The 21,705-nt window shown below is 36.5% G+C and overlaps 1 protein-coding gene across 2 annotated transcripts in view; it reads right to left on the bottom strand.

Moving 5' to 3' along the window:
* The window catches only part of BCKDHB (branched chain keto acid dehydrogenase E1 subunit beta), a 131,841-nt gene that overhangs the window by 57,162 nt on the left and 52,974 nt on the right, over positions 1-21,705 (bottom strand). Inside the window, exon 9 of one of the 2 annotated variants that reach the window (XM_040597652.1) lies at positions 16,413-17,474. The exons of the other annotated variant lie outside the window; for it this stretch is intronic. Coding sequence (XP_040453586.1) covers positions 17,427-17,474 — 48 coding nt within the window. The 3' untranslated portion in view covers positions 16,413-17,426. Of the gene's footprint in view, positions 1-16,412; positions 17,475-21,705 lie in introns of those variants that run through there. 2 annotated transcript variants of the gene reach the window in all.

Genomic DNA, 21,705 nt, shown 5'->3' on the forward strand with positions numbered 1-21,705 from the left:
AGGCATTTCAACAGTTGGAAAGTAATCCACCGTTATACAGGCTGTTTTCCTGAATTTCTTTTGCCAGCACTGGCAACTCATATCTAAAAGGCAGAGGCATTAACTGCACGATAAATCTGTCCAATACATCAAAATGACAGTTCAATGAACAAAATGTACAGTCCAGTTTTAAGTTGATATGACAAAACTGAAACAATCAGTTTTAACTTACTGTTGTAAAACTGATACAATTAATCAATTTTAAAGGGTTTTCTGAAATCTTTTTAAACAAACATTCTTTCGCATGTATTTGTTCTGAGAGGTTCACACTCTGAAACATTAGAGGCTACCATAAAAGTTACAGATTTGGTTTCTCAGAATGTAATAGTATGAAACAGACTCTTTTAGAACGCATGTAAGAAAATCCACGAGATCAGACAAGTAATCCAGCAGTCCAGTATCCTGTTTCCACAATGGAGATAATCTGATGTTTAGGAAAGAGTAAGAATAGGGCCTCTAACGTTTTCCTTCACTATTTCTCAGCCTCCAACTATTTTCACATCACAGGTTTCCCAAGTCCTATATGGCTTCTAGCTCAAAGTAACTGGTAACTTTTCTTGCATTAATTTATCTGTTCTCAAATTGAGCACACATAAACAATAAAAAGAAAAAAAAAAAAAGGGAAAAAAATCTTATTTTGGAAACCTGTTTCTGCCTGTACAAGAAATCCTTATTTTTACATATAATTCCCAAGGACTTCAAGGATTCCTTGCCTGTAGGAGCTTGTTAAGAGTGAGCAAGCAGCTGTGATCACCAAGTATCACATACAAGCATCTCAACGCTGCTAAAAAGCACTATATGCCACTCCTGGTGGGAAACCAGGTTAGCGTAACTTTGGTGGGTTTAGTACCCATCTGGTTTGTTCAGGGTCAGTGTGGATACTTGCACCACACTGCGCCACGTAGAAACACCTTAAAAATTCTCCTAATGGTTAAACCATAATTGAAATGAACAGAAATAAACATCATACTGCACTGCAAAGAGCCCTGGACTTTAAGGAAAGATGTGAGTATTGTGATCCCTGATATATTGCAGGCTCCCCTGCATCAATTTCCAGTTCACATTAACAACTGTTCCTAAGCTATAGTAAGTCCTTCAGAAAAACACACAATATTAATTATGTTCTTTCCAGTGTTTACAAACACATCACAGCTATTGGTAAGTTGTGTTTAACTGCCTTCCCTGTTAAAATTTTGCACCTTATTTCCAAATTAATTTGGCTGACTTCAGCTTCAAGCTGTTGGTTCTTATTTTACTGCTGTTTGCTAGATGGAGAAGCTTTTTATTATCACATTTCTGCTCACCACATGAATATGTTAAGATTATGATCAAATAACCTCTTAACAACACTTTTGCTAAACTAAACAGACTGAGCTCTAAATCTTTCACCATACAGCACACTTCCAATTCCTTCATCATTCTTACAGCCCTACCCTGAATTGTGTCCAGTTTTCAATGTCCTTCTCAAAGTACACCCATCTGGAACCAGCAATCGAGCCTTTTTCAGAACAATGCCAAATACAGAGACAATATAACCCCGGCACTGCAGCTCTTGGATGTATAAGGCCTTTTGGCCAAAGCATAACAACATGACTCCAGCTTCAACTGATGACTGTGATTCCCTGTTCTTGGGAAAGAGAGTTTTGTCCTTAAAAGATAATTGCTTCCTGGAACAAAGATGGAAATACAGTGTGCATCTATTATTTCAAGATACAAAATTATATTTGCATATGCTGAAAAAGATCTTGTGCCTGAACGCAACTCAATTAACCTATATTCTCTTTATCAGTGACTGTTTTATTTATTTCTCCAGCTGTTTGTTACCTCTAGCTTTTTATCAGTAACAGTTTAAAATTATTTCCGTATCTTTGACAGAAATATTAAAACACAGGTTAAAAATTCAACTCTAGGACTTTACTATTTGTGACTTTACTATTTCCATTCACTAACACTGCCCTTCTATGCCATACGGTTAAAATCAGAGCAGCACTAATGTCTTATTTCTCAAACTATGCTAGTTTGTTTTGTGAGCATCTATTGAAGTGTTCTCAAACAACATTAAACTGTTGAACATGTATTTCCAAGTTATTTTTGCTTAGCTGCTTCATCCTTGTTGATTTGTTCCTGGTTCTATAGACCATTATCCTTAACTGATTTGGTACACAGCTTTTTATAGGAAAACTGATCTGTAAGGTATCAAGACTTATAATAAATTCCTTGTTGAGACATACTTTGGTTCAGCAAACATATTGGGTCTCTTTATGCACCCTTCATTTTAATTTTGATTTTTTTTCCTCTTACAGATGAAAAAACTATACAGTAATAACAGCAGCCAATAGCAAGAGATGTAGGGTTTTTAAACAAAATTTTAAAATATATGTTACTATGTAAAAAATGTTTAGTCCATATAGCTTAGAAGAAAGCCATAATCCATGATGAAGATATAAGAAACATTTTCCTACATTGGTAGTGTCCTAGAATGGCTAACTTCTTAAATTTCTGTATCTTCATATGGAAATTTAATCTTATTTCTTGGAAGTACAATAGTTCATCAGTTAAAAGTGAAATTTTCAGAAGTAACTGCTCTAGAGTCTATAGGGCACGGTGGACATTGTCAATGATTATTTGACGATACCAATGCTCTTCTGCAAAAACATTAATTTCATAAGCCCGTTGAAGGAGATAATCTGATTTATCCTGCAGCAGTGTACAGTTAGGGCAAAGCAGCAGACACCGCCCCAGAGAGATTCAGAGATCAGAGGCAGATCAGGATTTGCTCACAGAAAGCTTCAGCAGCGCTCCCTCCCTCTGGAAGGCAGCTGGCACAGGTCATGGCACACCGCTATCACCTCTGCTATATCCAGTCACTACAGAAAAAACTCCAGGACTTTCAACTACTAAATTAAGCCTACAATAAAACCAGAAACCAATATTGACTATACTTTTCCACCTCAGTGTTGTTGTCAGGACTGTTTTACATCAGTGTCATCCACAAGGACTACAATTGATACTGCGTCAGAGCAAAAGGCTAGCTAGATGATCACCCTGATAATGAAATGTAAAAAAAAAAAAAAAAAAAAAAAAAAAAAAAACCACACACACAAAACCCTAATGCCTTTGCAAGACTAATGCTTTCAGACTGCAGTCTGAAGGTTTTCTGAACTGCAGCCCAGCATTTTTGCAGTGAAGCAGCTGAGTGAATTATTTTCAACCTCCCTGACCACACTCTTTATCCAAGAGTTTCTATAATCACTTTTCTGTTCAACTCTCAATTTGTCACGTTGGCCACTCTCTCCCCTCCTAAAGGCACCGATGACAAAAAAACCAACACAAGTTTGGCACTTCCAAGGACCTTGAAATCTAAGTGCTGACTCTACCAGTAACATACTGTGCCCTTACTTCAGAGAAAGCAGATAAACTAAAATGACTTTGATGGTAAACTGCATTTTACACTGTTACTCTCCACACATAGCAACACCACCACTTCCAGTGTAACCAGCTGCTTCACTAACACAGCAACTGCCTTTAAAAAGAAATGCTCAGTCAGAATTTTATTATAAATGGCTGTTCTTGTGTCACAGTGGCAAGTTGCTTATTTTCATTAAGAAGAAAATGCTGTTCTCAAAATAAACAGGTTTTCCATCTTTTACAGAAAAGGAATTGTTTTGATGTTCACTTTCACATTTAAATTTCTGCATACTTTTGATTGTGGTCTTCAGTGACTGTAAGAATTTGCTGCATAACCGAGAAGCTAGCTTTCCAAAATAACTTTACAGAAGCTGGCAAAAGTACTAAAATCATATTGATATTATATCCCATGCACTACATTTATCCCATTTATACATGCACTAAGCATGTCTAAAATTATAAAATCGTATAAAACTGAACATAATAGATACGTGCCTTTACTGAAAGCCAACCAGAATACAGAAGCTACAGAAGCTTTGCAAGCTTAAAGAACCACAAACTTGGTAGTTTCAATAAATAACTTGAAAAGTATTTTTTCTTTTTCATTTTTAGACCAGCTTTAAAGAATCTGTTTGGAAATTGTAAAACTTATGGGAAACTACTTTCCCCAACCCATTAGTTCTACCCTACTTTTAATGTTTCAGTAACAAATGAAATTGCATAGCAGCATTCTTGGTACTGAACAGGGATGGAAATAAGATCCCAGATTTCTATTCAGCATCTCCCACCGAGAAATATATAACATTATCTACTAGATGAATCACCGAGGATTATGTTTACTTAGCACCTACAGATCCATAGGTTGACACATCCCAGATAAGAATTGTTTGTGCATGTGCCACACTGACAAACTTAGCAAACGCAGTTATTATGTCCCCAGCTTCCAGACATCCCAGAGCCTTATTGGAGTGGTGGGATCTCTAGAAAACCAAATAGGTCCTCAAGCACCTTTTTTTATTAGGGTGCCAAAAGAAGTAATACAAGGGATGAGGAATAGGATGTGTCCTAATAGCCTGGACATGAGAAAGCCCTGTAACTTCCTAATGAGCATGATCTAGTTTGCCAATTCTGCCAATTGCCCTGAAGAACTACCTTCTCCTAGAAACAGTAAATACTAGGAATAGTATGCACTCTTTAAAGCTCCAACTGAAGAAAAAATATTAAATAATTAATGTGAATTAAAATAAAATAACATTATTTGGTGTGGATTTCAACAGTACTAAATTCCCAGAGAAGGAAAATGAGAGAGCGCCTTCAAATCTACTATATCATGATATCTACACTACATTCCCAAAAGTCAACTGAAACTCATTTATCAGTAAAATGAAGATGCAAAGACAAACAAATGACACGAAAAAACATTATTTCAGCACACACAGGTCAATAGCCCAAAGCATGAGTAAGATTGCTCAACTACTAGTAATGAGACAGTCAGCTTTACACTCATTCTGTTAAGATTCACAAGGTAACCGTAAGTATAACAAACATCATAGTATTGCAACAACATCTCAGAGAAACCCAGCTAAACACTGGCAAAAATGTATGTAGATCAAACTACTCGGAAAGGAAAATAGATCATTCTTATTCCATCACTTAGGAAGGTCATTGGATAAAAGCTTTAACAAAAACTTTTGAAACAACAAAATGAAAAAAACACAGGCAGTTCTGTAACGAATGAGTATGCTGATTAACAGCAAGGAGCAAACAAGAAATCTAATTGCGTCTTAACTTGACACTAATAACTAGTAGAGCTGTCAATCATTTTAACCAATCCGTATCAGCAGAGCACAAATCTTTGTCTTCCTGCTAATAGTTAACCAAAAAGGGAGGATTTTAATCCATTACTGCCTGCCTGTTCAGCTGATGCAGCCGAGGTTTGCGCTTTGTGACCTACAAGCCTGGGATTCACTGGCTGCAGATGGGACAGCCGAGGCTGCTGCCACAAGCTGTGGCCCAGGCTGAGCTCGGACCTGCTGCCAGCTGTGGAAGCACAGAATGAGTTTCCCCAAAGCAGAAAGGTCTGCAATAAACAAGTTACAGGGCAAGGCTGGCAAGGTCCGTTAGGGCTCCTTGACTGCAAAGAGCACAAAGATGGAGAGGCACTGATTCTGGTTTCTAACAGAGAAGCAAAGCATGGTCCACAGAAGGAGACAACACTAACAGGGAAGAGGGACAAGGGCAAGAACAGAACAGCCTTCCGCCAGCGTTCAACACAGCATCAGCCTTAGCTCCTTAGGGTAATAAGCGTGGGGGTCCTGCTGTGCAGCCCTCTGACACTGTGTCTATACCTTTACCTGCCTTCTCTGGAGCAAAAGGCACAACCAAAATCCCCTAAAACTAAAACCCAGAAGTTTTTAGTATAACCTTTTTTCCCATTAATTTCAAATCAAAGTAAAATGCCAGCTATTAGAACAAATAAACAAAAATATAAAAGTATAATGCATTACAACTCCAAGTATCATAGCAATGAAGTGCATATACATCCATAAGTCAACTGGCCCAAAACCAGTAAACACTTCTTTTCCCTTTAAGCATTTTTAAGCCCATACATGTGCACTACCTGTTGCTGGAGTTAGTGCACACTGTTCCTGTTGTCAGAAAAGTTGTGAATAACATCAGTTCGAAGTTTTGCAGCTACATCTGTGCTGATGGTCAAGAAATGAACCTGTATGTTCTATTGAGGAATTTTATGTTTATACTAGATGAGCTGGAGTGAGAAAACAAGTTAACAGCCTTGCAGTAATTTTCAAAACCTGTTCTCAGACAATTCTGAGAACTCTAACCATGCAGGAAAAGGAAAATTACCATAATAGGTAGAATACTGATTATTATTTTTAATAATCTTACAGTGTATAATTCTTACAGTGAATAATGAACAGGGAGTGTATTAGGTGTCCCTGTTGATAAATTACTAAAGGAGCCAACCAAGCTTTCAAAAAAACTACTCAAAGACTTCTCTTGCACTTTTTCAGTTTTAGTATGCATATCTAACTACCTGCATGCAGATGTATGTCTATACATTTATTTCCTTTGTTACTGGCTGAAACACAAATATTACATTGATCTGTCAGAAGATAAAGACCAAAACACATAAAACTCTGAAGACTGAGACAAATAGCTCAAATTCAAATAGCTCAAATTTGTCAAAGCAACAAAAATATTTTGCTCAGAAGTCATCAACTTGTTATGTATACTATGTGTCAGAACATCCAAGCTGTCTCAAAATAAACTATGTCCAACAACTAATTCCCATTTCTCTTACCAGCTTCACTTAAATAATTTACTACTGTGCTCCTCTTTAAACCTACACAGCCTCTTATGGCAGAATAAAAACAGTTCCCAGGAAGAAGTATGGTCCTTATACCTCAAATAGCACTGCATTAAGCAATTGTGGCTCTACTGTCTCTAATCAAGTGTGGTCCCTTCAACAGGTTTTCTCATTACAATTTCCTCCTATATGGAAGTAAATTTTCCAAGCAATGGATCTGACTAAGCATCTCCTTTTAATAAGAAGGGCTTTTATAATAAGAATTTTAATAAGGATTCTAAATAAAATCATCAGCACTGGTGTAACAGTCTGCCTGCCCCATTTATTTATATATCCATTTCGTCCTTTAGACTGTGCCCATCCACCTAAGGGCAAGGGCTCTAGCCCTCAACCATCCTGATGGCTCTCGCTCCACCTTTTCTTTTATCGAGGGTCCAAGACTTGAATAATGAGTAGAAGGGGACACCTTCTGCCTTCAATTGCCAGGCCATGCCCCTGCTCACACAGCCCAGGATGCTGTTGGCCCTCATTGCTGCCAGGGCCACTGCAGGCTTAGGTCACTTCACCACCCACAAAGGCTCCCAAGGAGCTTTGTCCGCTGAGTTGCTCCCCAGACAGGTACTCCCAGCCTGTATCACTGCAGGAAGCTCTTCCTTCCCAGGTGAAAGACCTACTATTATGAAATTCAGCAAGGGTCAGAAGTCAATGTCAAACCATTCCTTGCCAGCCCATTCCTCCAGCTGGTCTACGTTCCTCCAGACAGCAGCTTCGCCCTCAACCATACCATTTGCTTCCCCACTCCAAAGTTTGGTCTCGTCTGTTAAGCTTGATGAGGGTGAACTCCACCACCCTTCCATATCATTGATAATGATGTTTAAACAAGACAGGTCCTAGTACAGACACCTGTGGTACTTGCTTGCCACTGGCCTCCAGGTAGAATATCATATTCTACCCATTAACCATGGCCCTCCAGACCCAGCCACGCAAACAGCATTTTACTGCTCCAGCTGCCCATCTGTTCAGATCGTAACTTGGATACAGGAATATTCGGAGAAATAGTATCGAAAGCTTTGCTGAAGTCAAGGTAAGTGTCATCCATTGTCCACAGATCCAGACATTTTTATCACAGAAGGCAATCACGTTGGTTGAGCAGGAGTTAGCCTTCGCAAGGCCACGCTTACTTTCCTTCATCTTCTCCTTAATATGTCCAGAAATTATGGGAAACTTTCAGTCTGGGTGAAGAACACTAGTTTTAGTGATTAAAACCAGCATCAAAGCATTTACTGATAATTCTTTTATGACATAAGTCTTCCTAAATTTGGTCATGAAAAGGCAACTGAGCACTCATTGAAGCAAGAGACACGCATCTGTAAGCGGCTTGCTGCCAGTGAGATGACCCAGAGTAGGGGGCACCCCGGCAATCCCAATACACATTTGCAAAACTATATTCTATATTATTACTTGAAAGCTGCAACGGTGTTTTTCTTTTTCACACAGCTTCTGTCACATCCAGATGACGGGGCAGAGTGCACCCTCAGCAGTGTTGCAGATGACATAAAACTGGGAGGAGTGGCTGATAGGTCAGAGTTGTGCTGCCGTTCAGAGGTACCTGAACAGGCTAGAGAAGTGGGCTGGCAGGAACCTCATGAAATTCAAAAAGGGAAGTGCAAAGTCCTGCACCTAGGGAGGAACAACCCCATGCACCATTATATGCTGGGAGCTGCACAGCTGGAAAATGGCTTGGCAGGAAAGGGACATGGGCGTTCTGGTGGACACCAGGTTGACCATGAGCCAGAAATGTGCCCCTGCAGCAGAGGTGGCTAATGGTATCCTGGGTTGCATTAGCCAGTCAAGGAAGGCGATCCTTCCCCTCTGCTCAGCACTGGTGAGGACACACCGGGAGTGCTGTGTCCTGTTCTGGGCTCTGCAGTACGAGAGACACGGACATACTGGAGAAAGTGCAACAAAGGGCCACAAAGATGAATGAGAGACTGGGATTACAGGATCTCATCAATGTTTATGCATACCTGAAGGGAGGGTGCCAACAATACAGAACCAGGCTGGTTTTCAGTGGTACCTAGGGACGAGACTGCATAGCTGCTTTATGCTATTATGCTGACATTGCATTATGCGCTGGTTAAATCTCACCGCTTTGAAATCCACATCAGGGTGGATCTTTTCCCCAGTTTAAAGTGTACGCATGGCAAGAACAGTTCATAAAGAACTAATGTGACCACAGATGGGATGAACATATGAAACATCTGGCAGAGAAATGTTAACGCAACCATAAAACTTACTGCCTTAACACACCAGGATTTTATTATTCCAATATGTATCATTTTACACTACAAATGCCAAAAATAATTCTGAAAGACTAACACAGCTCCTTCCTGCATAGCACCAAAAACAATGCTGTAGTGTGAAGACAGTGGTGCAGAGATAATAAGAAATGAAAACAAGCACAGAGTAATGCAAAGAAGCCCAGAAAATTTTAAAAATTCCTATCAAAACTAAAACATTTGGCTACAGGACTAAGCGGAACATCCTAAGAAGCAATGAATGCCATAACTGCTTTATTATCTACTCTGTACATCCTACACAACATTGTCAGGATATGCCCGAGATGTTCAATGGGGAGATTTATAAGCTTCCTGCAAAGCCAGGAACAGATTCCCAAAGTGTTAGGCACCATAAAAATACAGGAGTAGCAGAGAACTCTTCTCCAAAACAACTTTCATTTTAAATAGCTGAGGTTGTGAAAAGAGAAGAGAGATACGACACAGTGGGGTACATCTCAATGAAGTCTGGGCTGCTTGATGTAATTTTTAATAGAAGACTGATTGTCTTCTGATGCCTTGCAGTAAACTTTTTTAAAATAACACTGCTATAAATCTTCTTGTAACACTTCCATAACACCATTTTATGTACCCTACAAGAGTTAGTTACTAAGAAAACAGTAGCTGCTATTAATCGTAATAGGATGTGAAGGCAATGGGGAAAAGTTAGGTTTTGTGCAGATGGATAATCCTGCTTAACCTAAAACTATTTAGGAACATATTAACCAACTTCAGTAAGAGACAGGCAAAGAAAAATTACTTCTGGAATTCCATAGCGTGACTTCTTGATATCCTTAAGGCATATTGCTACATATACACTGGAATCAATTGTTTAGGAAAAAACAGATTCAGAAGTCAAAAGGAAATTTGAAAATAAAAGCCAGGAGGCTCATTCTTATCACTTCATATATAGTATATTGATTTTACTGCATTCTTGTCCTTTACCTCTTCACATCTCATTTGTTTTCTGATACGGGAAGATTTCCTTAACAGTGACAATATTTTTAATATACATTTGGTGCAAGGAGTCCCTGTTTACTTCTGAGGACTCCACATACAACCTCGTAAAAAAAAAAAAAAAGCTTATTTTGACCAAATGCCTTTAAATCTCCCAGTCATCTTCTAGTAACAACTATGAAAAGATTCCTTAGTCTTTTTAAGTATAAAGGTAACTGAACTAGTGAAAAATATTCATGAATCCACTGGACTATTAACTATTAACTCATAATTCCTCAGTATTTTGAGCTATATTTTCCTACTTAACCATAATTAAATAAATCTAATAAAAAAAAATCTTTCTTTCTGAATGTGTAGTGTAAAACATAAAACTTAACAGCAAATGTTAAAACAAGAGTGTCAGTGGCAGCCTTCAAACTTCACCAGGCTTGCCAGTAGTTAATAATGCACTACGGAAAAATTTGTCCTTCCTTCCCCCACTAGACTGCTCTTTAATTTGCTGTTTATAGAAGCAAAATTCAGAAGTCTCGGCAAATACAGATGGACAATGCTGCACCAAAGCCATCCTTTTCACTAAAGAGGTCCTTTTCATCCCCAAAAATCTTCATGGACACATTATATGACCCTCTTCAAGCCTGTGTGGCATTACCACATTCAGTAAATGTTCCATGGAAAGAAGTCCTTTTCTGAGACTTAATATTCCCTTATCATTTTAATTACACTGTTAAACATACAAAATAGAGTTAACTTGCTTCTTCAGTTTTTCTATATTCATGCTCACAACTAACACTTCTTTTAGGTCTCAGAATTTGTAACTCTAATAGCAAATTAATATTTAAATCCCAGATTAATTCGCCCTCCTTTTGCCTTTCAGGAAGTATGTGCATATTGTTTATTAATAATTGCAGATTTTAAAAATTTCAGCCATCCAACAAACTCCTGGAATAATCAGGCTGTAATACTACATATCCTTTTCACTATAATACTTTTTTTTATTTTTAAAATCCAAGACTGTAAGTTTGAGTGTTTGTTGAGGCTCTAAGCCACTTTTAATGGAAGACTGTCACCTTCTACACCCAAATAGGCAGGGAAAATACCCACACTGCCTAAGATGCAAGTCCCAAACTCTTAGAGGCATCTACCTCAGGACAACCAAGACACCTAAACTCCTGAGACATTAAGAGGATGTTGCTAGCTTTATTTATCCCCTTCCTCATAACCCCCACCTTTCCCTTTTCAGCATCCTAGCTATTCCAGTTGCTCGAACTCTCAGAGTCATATGGAAAACTCAAACAGTGAAGCAGAGTCATAAAACACAATGAGGATGAACAATGGCTCAGATTCCTACAGGCAATTTATTCTTTTATTCTTTATAAAAGATGGGATCTTGGCCAGTTCTGGAATAGCTCCCATAGACAATATATTTATTTGTAAGATTCCCAAGTCTTCTGTTAGCCCAAACATACTACACTTTCTGTGCAGAACATGAGACAAACTCACTCCCAGGTATTTTGAAGGGTGCAAGAGTAGGCCAACTAATTCAGTGTCATACCCACATCCCAACACACACATGAAAAAAACGTCTGGAACAAGTTTTAGCAGTATTCATCCACAAGCAAAACACTGTGCTGCCAGATATGACCCACGTAACAGTCCTTAGAATGATTTTATTGAAGCTAACTATAGGTTTGGAAAACTCAAGTAAACAATTATTCTTAAAAGAAAAAAAAAATAAAAAGATCATCAGGTCACCAAGAAAATAAGTAAACAGTCTGAAATGTTATTGCTGAACCTATGATAATAATTCCATTCTCATCCATAAAATTGCTCGGTAGTTTCTAACCTGATTCAAATAATCATGTAGGACACACAATGGAGCGTCACAGCAAAAGTCTTGCATGACACAACAATAAAAGATGCACAGAAACTATAAATGTAAAGACAGTGGTTCAGATAATTACATTAAAACTGTAATGAAAAACTTAACAAAATATATAGCCAGTCACACAGGCTATCAGTCAATAAGAACATGCAGCATTTGACTGAAAGCCAGCAGGTAGACCAACAGGAGACTGATGCAAGATAGCCTGCAACTGTCATTTACTACCTAGCTACCTTTTCTATTTTCCAAACTGAAAACTTTAAATGAAACTGATGTTTCTTAAAGTTGTACATGAAAAGAAAGACTGAGAGAAGAAGGATATAAGAATATAAAACAGATAGAAGAAAAACATGAATTCTGGAAAATAAGTAGAGCAGAAATGTAGATGAAGAAAAGAACAAGAAAAAAAAACGGCCAAGGCAAAACAGATGCCAAGTTGCAGAAAGGACTTGGATGCAAAGATACAGAGAAAGGAACTGAGAAGTGCTGGCAATATCAGTTGTGGCATACCACGTGTCTTTTTTTCACCCTGGTTCACATTGCAGTTCTAGCATGACCAGGACAGCAATGAGACTGTTAGGGTATGAAAACCCACAGTTCGCCTGATGTATGCAGTTTGCTCTTTATCCCTATACAGTGGCTCCAAAGATTCCCTTCCATCTGCTTCTGCTTCGTTGTAAGACTCAAGCCTGATGGTCTTCCAAACCACAAATGTAACTTTTTACCTTTCACTTTCAGGAGGAAAAAAAAAAAAAATTACACCCACAATGCTCAAAGAATCCCTTCTAAGACGTAAAGTATCTTCAGGCTGCTACATTGAACTGATCTGACAAAGCACCTCACCAACCTTTCAACAGCAAAACACTGTGCCAAATATCTTCCAAACCTATGTTTTAAAAGTTACTATATCCCTTGTTTATGTTCTTCTGAATCATTTTTCTGTATTACTTCCCATTAAAATTAATTTTTCTAAAGCAACAACTAACTCCTCTTTTCATTCTTTCAGTGCTGTATTTTGTCCTATTTATTTTTTGTGCCTTCTTCATCAAAACCATCTAAGCAATCCTCAGCTCACTTCTTTAATCTCCATTCTTTTCTACCAGTTACACACGCTCCATATCTGACTGATGTCAACTTATGCAGGAATTAATAGTGATTTTTGAGGTATATACTAATTTTCAGCCTGTTAGCAAAGGAAAGGTGGGTTCTGCAACCTGATCTTATTTTTCCGTCCATTTGTCAGTCTCCTGATAGCCATTTTCGAGCCAAATGAAAGTCTTACAGATGTTAAGTTCCTGCAAACTTAAAAAAAGGAAAAAGTCCGTCTCTCCAGACGAGGCAGATTAGTACTCCTACTAACTTAGTAACCCAATAAAAAACAAGCTGTACTTAACACTATCTTTCCCACAGCTCTTTCAGCTGCCAGTAAACACCAATAAACTGTCTTTATTGCTACTTTTTGTCTAGCCAGCCATTAAAGGAGGAGTTGAGCATCCTAATGTAGGTAAACTGAGACTATGGAATGGTGAACAGTAAGAAATATGGAACATAAATCCATAGAAAAGCAGGCTTTGTTACTCATGCAATAATTATTTTTTATTCTTTATCATACTGTTGTTATCCAAACTAAAAAAGTACATTCATTTCTATGCCTTCATAGCATTGCACGGGAGGAGAAAAGATAAAAGTCAAATCCAAAATCCATGGAACCTGTATCTGAGAGTTCTCTGGGTTTTTTTCAGACTTTCAGACATGGAACTTTTCTACTATGTTGTTGGGATTTTAAAATCATTAACACAGTTATCATTCAGAAATTTGCCTGTAACATTTTAATTTCCATTAAAACAACAAAAAACATGAAACAATATGTTATTTTCTGTTTAAGTAACTACCCTGTTGCTTCTACTCCCATAGCTTTAGCTTGGTATTTTTGATGAGTCTCAGTCATTCCAGTAATTTGAATTTGCCTTCTTTTTCCCCAGAAGACTGACTACAGTTGCAATGCTTGGGATTGTTGTAAAACATTACTTCTCAAGATCAACTAATTAAGATCACATCACACAGCTTCAGACTTTTTGTTACATACAATTGGTTGAGAAAATAGGAAAAGTAAAAACTGCAAATTTATATAGACTGAGTCATCATGTAAACAGAGGTTGAGATTCAGCAATCTTTCTTTTATAAACTCAAGTTTTATAATCTGTTTTCTGGCAAATGTCACTATTGAGATCTTCCAGCACGTTCCATCAACATCTGTCTTGCATACCCAAGCTAAAACCAATAAAAAGATTAATTACACCAAAATAAGAACCTCTCCCGATGCTCAAACACATTAAAAAGGTTAATCATGCCCCTTTTAGTCCTATTTACTCAACGAAGTACATTCTTCATTTCCATTAAGTTTAATCATCTTTGTGCACAAGTCACATGCTACTTAGAGCTACAGTAAGCCAATGACATTTGATGGGTTAGCACAGGACAATAAAGCAGTAACATGCAGTAAAGTGACCTAGAAGCTGTCACAAAATATATGCATTTTCATTGACGTCAAAGGAAGCCTCTTCAGTGACAATCGCCAAATATGTCAAGTAATGTCTGAATTATCAGACTTCATAATGGAGCTACATTTAATTGCTACATTGAATCTTTTAGCCCAAGAATAACTACTTCGATCACTACAGTGATTTTAGAATGTACACAAAAGAAAAATCTATCTATTAACCAATAAATATATTATACTTTTAAATAGCCTCTCCTGATGAGCAAAAACATGTGTGAAAGTAACCTGGGAAAAACAGCGTGTTTTCATTAATTGATACAAATTTTTCCATTTTACTGATCACCATAGCACCAAAATGAGTCAGCAGCACAAACAAATTATCAGCATTGTTTATATATATTCCATATGTATTTAGCGCATACTCCTCAAGGAACCAATTTTTTTGTTTGTTTTATTCAACATGATACAGAGACATTAGCATTTTCACTTAGATCAACAGCTTAAAAGACATGTTGAAATGTTTACATGTTTATCAGCTAAAAGAGTCATCTTTGTACATGACAGAGTAAATCAAAGCCTGCAAATCATTCACTTCAGAGTTCTGAATATTGCTGAATAACGAAGTATTTGTTCCCTCTTTTCTTCTTATCATATATTAACATATCTGAGACACAGTGTTTAGAGCAAACACTTTGAAATGCAATCCTAGACTAAGTGTCACACAAAATTTTTTCTCCCAAATAATTTAGGCAGTTTTTATGTTCAGCAGCTGGCACGATGCACAAAAAAAACATGAAGCTGGCCTAAGAACCATACAAGGTGCAAATGAGCCCTTCTTATCTGAAGCTTTTGATTTCCTAATGTAATACTATTGAGTAACACTCGTTCCAAGTCAGAAATTAATTCTGCATCACTGTAATCATTGAAATGCCTGTAGAGATCTCCTCATTTACATTCTTTATATATGCAAGGACCGAAGAGAGAGACATTAAATACAGATCCCTAGAAATACCAATGAGCTTTGTACATCTTAGAGCGTGGCAATGAAAGAAGCATAACCAAACTTGTCAGCTGAGCAAAACTATACTGACCAGAACATCAATTCATTCTTGGAGAGCAATAATTAGCAGAGCTGTAGATGTTTTATGGATCTTTTATAAAACTTGGTTTGATGGAGGAAAGGCCAGAGGGAAGACCAATTACCCAGCACTGTAGGTGGTAAACAAGATGTTGCTTGGAGTAAGGAAATGGAGAGAACTAGAAAACAACCACATTTGCATTTCCTTACAGAAAACCACTGTACACTCCTTTTCACAGAAGCTCATCAACTTACTGCTCAGTAATAAAAATCTGTGTTCTCTGATATTCTTTGGACTCTTGTTTTTGCAGAATGCTTTTCACGAGCAAGTTTATCACAGTTTCTAGGTTTCTCAGGTAAATTTTTCTAGAGTAGAATGTAATCATGTTAGAGAGACTGTTGCTTAGCCTCTGTTGTCACTTATTTTCCTCAAAGGGGAACTGCTAAAGCAGATATTAAACAGCTAGCATGCAGAATTCAGAAAACTGGAAAAAGGGACTAAGTGGTTGTATTGTAGTGCCTTGAAGAAAATTAGACAAAATATCTAAATCTTTAAAAGCTACTGGAAGCCCAAAGCTATGAACATAGCTACATTAGACAACACAGGAAAAAGGAGATATTAATACATAATTTATAAATGTTAAGACCACAGCACAAAAATTAACTAACTTGCCAAATATCTTAAGTGGTACGTGGCAGAAAGGACTTGTAGAGTACTTGACCAACACTAATCACAATCTCTTCCTCTATACTCCTGCATTTTTAATGTTGTTATACAAGCACTAAGGCTCTCAATTATATAATTTTAGATTGTTCAAAGTCTTTTATTTAAATATCAGCATTTCTGTATTACCACTAAACACTTTATTTCTTTAGAAGTTTGTCAACATATACAAGATTCACAATATTTTAAGAACACGTATGGTGAAAGTTTAAAACCATCACAACAGCAATTTCCTCAGTATTTCCTGAATCATCAGCCTGCTCAATCACGTTGGTTCTGACATTAATTTAGGTGATAATGAAATAAAGATGAATAGAATAAAAAGTACAGGAGGGCGGGTGAGTCTTGACTTCTACTTTACAGTGACCTTTATTTTGATTTTTTTCCCAATACTGAAAAAATGGGGGTTTACTGTACTGTATTACAGGTCAGAAAAGTACTTAACACTATGATGCTTTAAGTAAACAAAGTTACAATCTTACTAAATATTTGACAACTACTGAAGTCACAGAAAAAATATAGCTGAGTTTATTTTTTGTAATAAGCAAATTCCAATGAAATACTAAATCGTTTCCTAAATAAGAAAGGTTCCATATATTAGTGTTTTAATTATGCCAAGTAATTGTCCCAAGAAAATCTCTACATTTTGCAACATTTCATTAGTTTCATTACATTTCGTTAGTGCAAGCAAATGTAATTAGGTAAAAACAAACAACATTTTTAAGGTTTAACTTCAAATCAGCTACACCAATTCATGATGATGCTTTTTAAAATCTATATGCATACATACCCAGTAGCATCTGCAGTAACTACTATATATATTTTTTGATTGTCCAGTAGAAGGGATAATTTACATATGAGTAGGTAGACAGATAACTCTGATTTTTATTTTTATTTTTTTTACGAGAAAATAAAACCATAAAACTATATTAACAAACTGCTGACAGTATTTTTAAGATGTAAAAATCACATTTCCTTCTAGTCAATCCATTATTTGAAACATAACTAAGCAAAAAAAAAAAAAGACAGCATAAAGATTTCTCTAACGTCAACAAAACACTGTAGCTGGTGATTAGAAATTAATTGTTTCCACAGCTTTTAAGTACATTTGTTGCCATCATATTGCAAATATTCAACACTAACAAATGGAAAACTAGAAGTCACATTGCCATGCTTAGTAATCCAGATTTATTTTTTTCTTCTCAAATCTAACTCTGTTTTCCTGTAAGGAGAAGACAGAGGAGAACAACACCTTCTAAATTTATTAAAGAATTTGAAATTTCTAAGGGAAACTTTCAAAACTTTGAGAAAAATTATAATTCAACTTTTGCTTTTAGTACTAAAATAATGAACCAGTTTACTGGCAAATAATAAAAAAATGCCACTTACTCTTTAAATTCAAAACACACTCCCCTTCTGCAGTAAAGCCATTTAAGCTCTTTTTCCTTAAGAAACGTGTAATCTTCCAATAACAGCACTATTGTGAACTTCAAAGTCTAGGTAACATGTCAGTAAATACACCACAAATGCCAGAGATGACAATATAGTGTAGATTAGTACTTAGTGGTAATGTTTGACCACGTGCCAAAGGAGTGGGTTTACAGTTCGTATTTGCAGACCAAGGGACTTAATAAAACTGGCAATATGGGGTTTTTTTCGCTAGATGGAGAAATCATAATGCACTCTTACAGCATGACCATTACATTGTAACTAAGTGGTTAGAAATTACCACTTACTGTTTTTCTCATCTGGAAAGTTTGATTAACATTCTCTATAAAGAACTGCAAGTCTTAAGCTACAAGACAAACCAAAGTACAACTCCAGCTTACAGCACACTGCACTGCTGATCTAAGTAATGCGACTACAGTTTAAACACAATATTGCTCAAGTGGATAAATATCTCACCTACAGTTCAAATGGAAGAAAGAATGAATTGCAAGATCTTAAAATGATATCACTGTAAGCATTTACAATGCTGGCAGCCTCCTCTACTCATGAAATTTAGGGAATTGTTTATCTGGCCCTCACATCACCTGATTCTAAGACATGATAAAGATTATTCTAATGATTAACATTGTTATTTTTCATTGCTTCAGATTAAGACTTTACTAATTCAATTTCTGGCTGCTTTTCTTTTAATATGTTATCCTTCATAGTCTATCTTCAAACAGAAAACATACTTCTATTCCTCATTATGAGGAACTAATTCCTCATAATGACTTATTTAAATTATATAAATTATATAAATAAAAACCTTACCTATTTTTAAATTAAATGAACTTGCAAAACAACAATATAACACCAGCACGTCTAGTTCACAAGCTACAATGTCAATTAATGGCAAAAGCATTTGCAGGGTAATCATACAGGTGAAAAAGTAGGGCAGGTAGAACAGCATGAACAACAGAATACAGGAAAAAAATACAGGAAAAAACCCTAACATTTACCAAAAGCAAAGTGCACCTGATTTCCCTGCATGCTTAGCACTGTTGTGAGATTCATTAAGCAATAATTAAAACCACACCACTTCCAAAATTATACAGATGGGTAGTTCTTTAGTCAAGTCATGGGCAGAAAGGACATGAATCGAGAATATGATTACATTCCAGCACTCACAATTGAATCTCGTGCTTTTTCTCAGATGACACTGGTCCATCCTGCTTATGCTACCACTGTGGCCCAACTTCTTCCATTCTTCTCAAAGTAATGATGACATACACCATAGCTTAGAAAACTTCCCTTCATTTTGCTCCTTGTCCAGCATTTATGGCTTGAAGTACAGTCCAGTTAAAGTACAAGGGCTAGAAATTAATAGAACACTTCCCTGAAAAGAGATACCTGAAAGATGAGAGCAACAAGAGCAGTAGCAAATGCTGCAACAGTGATTCCTCCTGCTCTTTGTGTTTGGAAAAGACAGACAACCACTACAATCAAAAACTATTATTCTTTTTCTTTCTTTTTTCCTCCGTGCCTCACAGAGAATCAAGTTGAACAGCAAAGCTTTCCTCTTTTTTTCAGCACAGAAAACAGAATACACTCAGGTGCCAATAATTAACTGGTACAAAAGATCTCCAGGGATAAAGGGCTGATATTAAAGGTACATTAGCTAAGCACCTTCCTAAAGATGGTGCCACATCATCACTAAGCTGCTCTAACCATTTTCTTCAATTTAAAGCAACTGCAACTTGAAATTTATCCCAGAATATTTTAAAACATTACACAGAAAAAGATACTGGTTACTTAAAAAAATATTTACAAGTACTTTTTAATAGAAGAATGAGATACTATGTTATGACTTCTCCCATATTAAGTAACAATTAACTATAAAGTAAATTATGCAAAATTCTGTTTCCAACAACATCACAGAAACTCATGGCCCCTTTCAGATAAGATTCCTCTAACTTGCCCAGAAAACTTAGTTAATCATAAAATTTACAAAGGAATATGAAGAACAATCCTAAGACGTTCCACATAGTCATTGCAGAGAACTATTAAAATACTGAGTTTAAGCTGCATGTAAGAAACATAACAGGTGAGTACAGGCGTTATACAGCAATGACACCTATCAAAGCTACACTGTCACCTAGGTAAAGTTGAGGTGGGGTTAACAAAAGTCACTAGGTAAAACATTCAAAGCGAAAAGAGGAGTAAGGTGACTGATATGCTGTTAAATGTGCTGCTATACATGAAAACTAAATCTAAATATAAGCCTATATTTGCTATGAAATGTTATACAATTCGTCTACAGACAGATGTCTGTATAAAATGGAGTAGTATTGTAACCTTCAACTATAATTCCATCACACAAGGAAGTGCAGCACAAGACTATAACACACATCCCTCTCTGTTTTGGAACTATTTTTTTTCCATATACCTAAATTCCTTCCACAAGGCTTTTTCCTCCAGGTGTTAGATGACATCATCTTCCTTTCATCTCCATCCTTAATTTCGCATTTTACACAGCTTTGCTTCAATGCACTCCCAACACCTTGCTTTAGCTTCACTTTTTTCAGCATAGGTAAAACGCCCTGAATAAATGCAGAGGGCTATACAGGTATTGTACTACAATTGCAGGTTCCAGCAATGCCAGTCGCAGTCATTATACCCCACCAAAAAAATAGTATGACTCAGAGGCTTCCAAACTGTGAAGCTAACAATTCTCCACCCAATAAATCAAACTGGTACAAGTGGTGTCCATAATCAATCAGCAGCTACCAACATAGCTAAGCAAACCAATTCAATCTTGCTGTTCTATCACAACATATGGGCAAGGTAACAAACACCTCAGCCAGCAGATTACATCATGCTTTGAGATACAGATGAATAATTTTAGCAGACGTAAACCTCCACAAAGAACAAACAAAAAAAACAGCTTTAGGTTGACACCCAATATGGGAAAGCTTGAGTAATTAAAGTCTGGCAATTTATATGGAACTAAATTTTTATAGGTCTTTTAGACAGTGTTAAATACAGGGCTACTACATTTCCTTTTAATTAAAAAAAATATCTATACACAGCTGAACTGGGAGCAAAGTTTCAAGCAGAACAGACAGACTAAGAATAAAAGGTAAGATTTGCCCCTTGAAATTCTCTCCTTATTATCTGCAGAAGAGTATTTTGCACAAGAGGCAGCTTCTTGGTTCTGTACAGTTAGTTCTATATATAAAAGATGACATTAAATCAGAGACAAGGTGGAAAAAATTGCTAAATACTTTGCTGGAATGTAGTACCATAGAAAAATATATAATTATTTTTGTAAAAAAAAAATTTTATGTTTAAATAAGTCTTCAGGAAGTTCTTAAATGTCAGTTTTAAGATTCTCAAAAACACACAGCAAATGAAACAATTTCTGAATTCTAGTAGTAACAGTTTTAAATATCAAAAGTTTATTTTCCAAACATGAAGAGATAACGGGGGAAAAAAGTAGCCTGATTTGTTTGGGGGGGGGGGGGGGGGGGGGGGGGGGGGAATGGCGGTGGGGTGTGGAATGGCACAAATTTACAGACCTGTTTTTTCCATTTTGACCACTATATAGTCACGCCATAATTTGATGCTTCTCATTTTAGGACATTTTTCATTACATTGTAGGACAGTAAATTTTTTTGTTTTCCTGTAAATACATGCAAAATTAAAATGTCCACCAAGCCCATGCAAATTCTGTCGTATTCTATCATATGGTTAAGTGGAATATTATCATAAATTTCAGGACAGTGCAAGTTGCATACAAAGAACAAATTGCAAAGTATTCAGATTGGTTCCATCTATCTGATAAAAACAATAATAACTTACTAACATATATAAAGAAAATCAAACATTTCACCATGGTAAAGGTCTTAATGTGTGTCAGAGCCTTCAAAAGGTGCGTAACAAGAAAATATAACAGGATAACACACAAGAAAATAACTTTCTTCTATCATAATGAGTCAATTAGATAACCAAATATTCAGAATTTC

This window comes from Falco naumanni, chromosome 6 (assembly GCF_017639655.2).
Source record: "Falco naumanni isolate bFalNau1 chromosome 6, bFalNau1.pat, whole genome shotgun sequence".
NCBI classification, from domain to species: Eukaryota; Metazoa; Chordata; class Aves; order Falconiformes; family Falconidae; genus Falco; species Falco naumanni.